Genomic DNA, 7,715 nt, shown 5'->3' on the forward strand with positions numbered 1-7,715 from the left:
CAAGATCTGTTATCTAACGAGGAAGCATTGGGAACCTCTGATGGAAGGGCGTAATCGAGACACGTCTACCGGCAGACGCATATCAATGAGTGTTCGACATACCGAAGTGTCCAGTACGTTGCGATCACGCGAATAGTAAAAGCGGCATTGGCGGCTCATCTCTCGGCGACGCGACGGTTCGCAAAAGAGTAGAGGGAGAAGTAACCGTTCCTCTGTCGAGCTATTTTTATGACACTTAGACTTTCCTCCGTGCGGCAACATGCTGGAGCACTTGAAGAACACTTGTGCGCATTCCGTTACGTTTACGCAACGTGTTCGGACAGCGCGCCGCAATGAGTAGAAGAGGATCGAGTCTCTACGTTCCGCGAACGGAGATCAAGTGGAGGGCTTTTTAATTTTCTAGTAGGCGCGGCTTTCCACTCCAGGGCCCGAGTCGGACCCCTTTTTTCGAAGGCCCGCCGTAATAGTTCTCCTCCAGAGATCCTTCAGACGAGGCCGACCGCCACGCCGTGAGAAACTCGCTCACGTTTTCGTGCCTCTTCTTCTTTTTTCCCCATCCTTCCCACTTCCTTTTACTTCCTTTCTCCGTCGCTCTTTTTTCCATGTTTTCTGTATGAAGCTACCTATGAGGCATGACCGGTGAGTCACACAGATGGACGCTCTTTTCCTCGCAGGAATTTAAATTAAATATCGCGCCACTCACTCAGAGATTCCTATGATGGTCCAGGCATTTCGACGCGCTTTATAACGATACGCGTTTCGTACTAGGAAATGAGAGACCACTCCCTTTGACGTTTTCATTTTTAACCAATGTAAAGTTTGTATGCCAATATAAAGTTTGTACACCAATATAAAGCTTCCATCCGTTTGACAGATGAATAGATTTTCGTATGACTTTTTCTTCTTTTTTTTTTTTTTGTTGAGTCGAGGATACTTCGCGGATCTTTCTGATACGTTCTGTGAGATGATACGAGCGGTTCGTCTAGCGGAACGTCGAGCTCCAATCGAGCTGTCATCGACAGATAGCTTTCACAGACGATTGTCTTATCTCTAGATGCTGGGTTATCGTACAGAGTTGTGTTTGGAGTTCGAAATCTACTGATTGGCTACAAATGACAGGTTCATCTTGTTGTCTGAGTAGAGTCGTTCATAAAAACGATACTTTGTGGCCTATCGAAATTTGTTTCATTCATAGGAAGTGCTTTATTCTCTTGCTAGATAGGTAAGGTTATCGGCGTTGACTCTGGTAATGCAAGATTTCATAAACAACAGTCGTAAAACATCTCTGGTTATCAAGGAAAGTAGTAAGCATTGGGAACATATTTTTTGCTCCTGCAATGCTACATTTACGCATAATGTCGTTAAAACTATATAATAGAATTTTAAGCTGTCAATATTTGCGATTATAACATTGGCAAAAATTCAAAGAAAATTAATTATTACTTAGAAAGAAAGTCCTCTTTCTACAGAGTCATTGATGATTTTGACTCGCAATTGAATGGTTTCGATTTTTCCAGATCAGAAAATTGCAATGCTCTTTAAAAAATAACGAAACCAAAATAAATGAAATGTACAGTAACATAATACAATATCTCAAAATGAATAGAAAGGATCGATTGAAAAATTGTATCAGAACGTTTGAAAAAAATTCCATGTGGCTAAACAACGACGTACTGATATTTATGAAGAAAAAAGTGCGTGTCCCATCGAGAAGACGAGGAAATGGCAGATTATAGGATGGAAAGGTAGGAGACAGCGCTCGCAGCTAGGCTGGCAAAAGCCGTGGAAAAGCTGTACGCGTGACTGGTATCGACATTTCAAAATTGCTACGTTCGACGTCCATTGTCGCGGGTTCTCTTTCCACGGCGTACGTACCAACACAGACAGAGAAATGGTTGGGTGGTGTGAAAAGTCGAGGAATATTCTTTGGTAGTGATTCTCGGGCTCGTTCGACTAAGAACGTACAGCTCGAGGAGGACAAAACGTTTCGTCTTCGTCGAATCATAGGCTCGGGGACGAGGAAACACGGAATTGAAGTGAAGCGTCTGTGTCGTCGATGTTGGAAGCAGTGGCTGGTCGGAGAATGGAAGAAAGAGAGAAAAAGAGCTCGAGAAAAAAAAGAGTGTTTCGCTGGAAATTATCGACGATACGTCGATAAAATGCATTTGCGGCAGCCATTGTGTCTTTCGTGAAAGACCGTGACAGACGGTGTTCCGTGTCCGATAGATCGCCTAGCTGAATCGCGTCTCGACGTCGTCTAGTTTGATTGAGCCTCGTTGCGTGCTCCTCTAACGGACATGAAACTGTATTTACTTAGATTTATGTGGCACGCAGACGTGCAACAAATCGTGTTCTGTGAAGCTATTACCGAAAGAAATGCAATTTTCTTTCAGCGTGCTTCGTTGAAATATGGAGTTCGCGCCTACGAATATCCCTTAGAAACGTCGATTCTCGAACGTGTTCATTGAAAGACTCGGTTATACGTCTATTCGAAAGTCTACATTTATAAATATATATGTTCAGGGTAGATTGATATTCTTTCATGAAAAATTTCATAAAATTGAAATATTATTTCACGTTAGAATTTAACAAGATATTTATTTACTTTGTTTCCGATAAATTTCATTAAATCGTGCAAAGTGATTCGTGGGATTTATTTTAGATTCGTCGAATCAGTGGAATAGAAAATGGTAATTTTCAAGCGAATGGCAAAGTAGTGCACGAATGTTCCTTGGTTAGCCGGTTTGTTGCTCCATTTTCAAGGCGTTTTACGCGAGCACGTTCGTAATTCTGGGAACGATGGCATCGAGGTAAAAGGTTTGAAACTAATTCGCGGTCGTATTAAGTGCACGCATGGCGCGCTGGAAACGGTTATTCGATATCACGGAATCGAAACTTGGTAATGGAGGAACGTGATGGTCGCCGTTGAAACTTTGCAACGATTACTCGTCAGAAATGTGGGAGTCCGCTCGATCGATGCTGACTCACTGGACCAGTGAAAGCAGCATTCTTTCGGCGTCTCTTTGGGTATTAGATGTGTTCGTATCGTGTTACTCGTTTCACCTCGACAGGGTTTCTTATTTAGGAAAGTTTTTCGCGTGAATATTAACCGAACCTTCCCCTCGTAATTATGATCCTATTACGCAGAAATTTAATACTAATTTGTTAGAGATACGTCAAGTCTATAGGGCTTCTATTTATGAGAGACGTTTATTAAATTAGGGACTTGAATATTTTACAAATCCTACCACATGAGAATATTTCTATTTGTTCAGCTTTCAATTACTTACCTCAGGATGTAGTTATACGGAATTCATTTCTCGTGTTTGTAGACCTAATCCAGTTCAGCCTCTATTTATTCTAACATACGGCACACCTAATCCACACTTATGTCGAGTCGAAATTAAATTCGGCTCGTGTTAAATCCGACAGTTTCCTTTCTCCTTTAATCGTGGATTCGTGTTTTGACAATATCGAAAATTTCATTTATCTGAATTATTTCAACTTTCGTGAAAGTGGCGAAAAATTGGAAAATTGGAATTTTTTTTACAAAGGTAGAAGGAGCAAAAGAGGGATGAAAAATGAATGAACAACCATTCGAGGTATACAAGAATATTTTATTCGTCGAAAGTAACAAATATACAATTCTTCCAAATAAACTTGCATTGATTTAAAAATTATCCGATTTTTACCGCGAATAGAGGTCGTTTTCTACGCGATCGAACTTCCGCCCCGTTCAGGTGTGCACGCGCGAGCGTGCATTATCCCTCGCCGTGTTGTTCGAGGGTTGAACGGGCCACGGGACAACGGTATTGTCGATGTGCACGAAAGAAACCACAGACGCATAGTTTTTAACAAACATCTGAATACAAACTTCAACGGAAACGGGTTCGTGGGTTTCGAAACCGAGAGTGAGAATTTTGGCACGATCATCCTTCCAGGAAACCGGTGGCCACTCGCGTGTGTGCTCGTGCATCCGTATATAACAAATCGATAAAAACATCTTCCATTTTTCCCTCCTTACCTTATGTTGTTCGTTTCTTTTTTTTCGTTTTACTTCTTTCACCGCGTTGGAACGATTTTTCTTTTCTTCGTTTTCGTAGTTCGTTCCATACTCGATGTTTCTCTATCTATCTAACTATATATATATATTTTTATATATATTTATTTATATATATATATATATATAAACATCCGTCTAAATGGATATATCCATTTGCATTTGCTCGCCAGTCCTTAGCACGATATGTACACATATATAACCATCTAAACGTATAGTCTCTAGTTTACTTCGTTTCACGATTATTACAATACGATCCGCGTATAGATCCGACGATGTCACCTCGAACAACGTTCATCTTACAAAAGAAACAAAATAGAAAATAAGGGAAAAGAAAGAGACGAAAATTTCTATGTACAAAAGGGGTAAGCGGGAGAGAGTCAGTTTTGACCCGCGCAAAATTAAGGCAGTGTTTCGATAAGTCCGTCCCGAAGAACCGGCTTCTCCACTCCAAAACAATGTTCGGTTCACCACTTTTCGTTTCTCTTTTTGTTCACTCGGTTCGTTCATGGACTTTCACTCACCACAGGGAACGTCACGTGGCGTCGAGATTCCGTTCGTTCAGAGCCACGGACCCAGTTGGGCCTCCAGGATCGTGGCCGCGTCGGTTCTGCCCATCACTCGAAGATGGTTCAGGAGGTCGGTCACCGCGGTTGGTTCGTGGTGTTTCGCTTCCCACAGGTCCAGGATATGCTCCGTGGGACTGGACTTGGTGGCGAAGTAGTTGATGTACCTGCAAGTCAAGGAAATACACGCGTCTTTCGTTAGAATAGAAGAAAAGCTATCGGTGATAGATGGAAAAGTAGAAGCTGTTATTAGATGAATTGTACTGATCTTTCACGTGATCTTTGACTCATAGTCCTGTTTTCCTATGGTCAACAAATTTGTTTTTTTTTCAGAAACAGAATCAGTTTTTGTGTTTGTCAAACAGAAATTGAAATATAGAAATTCGTAGAGTAATATAATTAAGATAAATGTTCCCCGATTTATCGATCAAGAAAATTCGATAAAAATCAGAAATTAGTTAGGTACTATTCTACACTTGATACGGATATTACAATACTGCTTCTCTCATTGATCTTGAAATTCTATCACAAACTTTTTAAATATAGTAGAATTATGTATGAACAAGTCGATCCTAAGTTTCAAGTATACGCATAAGCTATAAAGCTGAGTTCTTATTATCCAAAGTACGATTGAGGAGAACTCCAATCACATAAACGTATCTTCTTATGAGAAATTAAGTATAAAATTACTTGTTTACGTGCATAATTACGTATGTAGCGGACAAGCTGAACACTCGACTTCGATTTTCTGAACGTTAGCTCTTACTATCAAAACTGATAAGAACGAGTGAAGAGGTTAACAAATAAACCTCGATAATCGAAACTATCAGTCTCCCGATATATTCAGATAAACATAATTCTACCGTAGTCTAAAACATTTGCAAATCCCTCGTATTGATTTCTGCATCGAAAATGGCCATACGATCCTTACAAATCACCGGCTGTCAAGAACAATCAACTCCTATGGGACGCGGAGCCTTGAAAGAGATACCCAGTAACGGTAGCATATAAAGAAACTATCAGTGTCCCCGGAGGATATATCCCGTCAGTCGATCGAATTACCAAAGTAACAGACAAGCATCTATCGAAGCAAATATGGAAATCTCAAGATTACCAACCTGTCAACTTGAAGCCTCTGCGCCAGCATCCTCCAGTCGTTGCCAAGAGCGTTCGGCGGGTCCAGGCATTGGCATAGCTGTTTCCTTAGGGACCTGGTAAACCGAAACGGTCTGAGGGTGGTGGAGTCGGTGGTCGCGTTATTAGCATGCCCGCTGCTGACCACAGTCACCTCTCTGAGCGGTCTAGTCACGCTTCCGGATGAGATCAATTGCTTCACGCCGTCGTACACGATCCTGAACACCTGCCTGGTGTCCGAGTTCCCTTGCGATACTTGGAGTTTGTAGCTTCTGCTGCTGGTAGGTCCGAACGCGGTGTCCAACCCAAAAGTTACGTGTTTCGTGTTCTCCTGGCAGTTCCACATGTCCCTGAACGAAATCTCCTGCCGTTCCGTGGGCGACTTGCTCTGCCACTCGTTGCCAACTTCTTCGAGGCTGACGCAGAGCGATTCACCGTTGTCTTGGAACAGCAGGGTTCTTGGTTTATCCAGCAAGTAACCTCTAATTTGAGATTCTCTGTCGACGATCGCCTTCATGGCAGCCTTCGTGTCTTCCACGGTATACACTCGGACGCAACATTGGCCTGCCTGACTGGCGAACAACGCTAGCCGCAGTCTCTTCGTGGCGATCACGTTTTCGCAACTTTGGCCAGCTAGAACGTAGCCTCTCAGTTGTTCCGTCACGATGAAGGCTTCCGCGTGATCCAGCTGCGTGAACAGCGGTGTATTGATCGTCTCGTTGCCTAACGTTAACACTCTTGTCCACGTGATCGATTGATGATCCTTGGAAGAGGCAATCGCTGTACCGTCCTCGACGCTTAGACCATCGCTAGCCCAGACGCTCAACTCCCACGTTGCTGGATGAAGCATCGCGCAGTGCTCGAACTGGAGGATGACTGGCTTGTTGAAAGTCGCCGACGAAGGGCCGGAAGTCACCACCGCGGATAGTTGCGTGATACCGTCTGGGGGAAACACAAAAATCTCTAGCTATTGCTTCCATACGTGTCATAAGGGATAGAGGAGCAGAAAAGAACAGAATTATGAAAGTTTGAAAACGCGGAAATCTAAATATTCTCTTCGAGACAATCTTTTTTTTTTTTTTTTATCGCGATCAAATTTCTAGTCAAATAATCGAACTTCTAGTCAGTCGCACGGAATATAGAATTGTCTGTTTGCGAATATCTGCAAGAAACTGAATCTAATCCCTTGAGAAGCGATCTCACGTCTTTCCACGAGGATACACATCTATTACACGCGCCACAATTTGCAATTAGACGGAGCAACATCAGAGCTGGAAGCGTTCTCGCCTCAAAGACACCCAGACCGTTCCATCGAGACCGTCCGCGTCAATTGAATCGCAATCGAGTCGGATCGATGAGGTGTTCGTTCCGGCGGAACCGTCACGGACAGCGCTTGGCAATTAATAATGCACGCACCACTTACCGGGTAATCGAGGCCTAAAGCGATCCTCGTTCAGCACCGCCAAGTAGAGTTCCTCCCTGAGTGGCTTCGGCACGGCTCCCTCGGGCACCGACATCGATATGCCCGCGTCCGGAATCACCAAAAGCGCGCCACGTGTGTTTACCGCCGCTCCAGCAACGTTTCCGGTCTCAAGCTTCGGTAAACGAACGCTCTCCGAGGCGACGTTGTACGTCGAGTCGGATGACGGGTACGAGCTAGTGATGCTGTTCTCGCAATCGGAATGGATCTGTTTGTCGCTGCACGATTCCTGCGTCGACGTGCTTGGCGTTGGTGACATTGGCGACGGTTGTGGAGCGATCGATAGGTGGGGCACGTCGTAATGGTGCTCGGAGAGGGATCTCGACATCGACAGCTTCGGGTCGAAAGGATACTCGTAACAGGCCGGAACGCTCGTCGCTGTTACGTCCGGCTGTAGGCTCAACTTCTTGTCCTGGTCCGGGAAGAACTCCGGCTGGAATTCTGAAACGCACACCGCCGAGCCACGGCTCGTGGG

At 43.9% G+C, this 7,715-nt stretch overlaps 1 protein-coding gene across 4 annotated transcripts in view; it reads right to left on the bottom strand.

The window, feature by feature from the left end:
- Positions 1-3,596: 3,596 nt before the first annotated feature.
- The window catches only part of LOC100744414 (netrin receptor UNC5C), a 47,310-nt gene continuing 43,191 nt past the window's right edge, over positions 3,597-7,715 (bottom strand). For all 4 annotated transcript variants that reach the window (XM_024367220.2, XM_024367222.2, XM_024367221.2 and 1 more), the window contains 3 exons: positions 7,184-7,681; positions 5,745-6,702; positions 3,597-4,793 (listed from right to left, as the gene is read on the bottom strand). In XM_024367220.2, coding sequence (XP_024222988.1) covers positions 4,622-4,793; positions 5,745-6,702; positions 7,184-7,681 — 1,628 coding nt within the window. In that variant the 3' untranslated portion in view covers positions 3,597-4,621. The remainder of the gene's footprint in view (positions 4,794-5,744; positions 6,703-7,183; positions 7,682-7,715) is intronic.

This window comes from Bombus impatiens, unplaced genomic scaffold, assembly GCF_000188095.3.
Source record: "Bombus impatiens unplaced genomic scaffold, BIMP_2.2 scf_0317, whole genome shotgun sequence".
Taxonomy (NCBI): domain Eukaryota; kingdom Metazoa; phylum Arthropoda; class Insecta; order Hymenoptera; family Apidae; genus Bombus; species Bombus impatiens.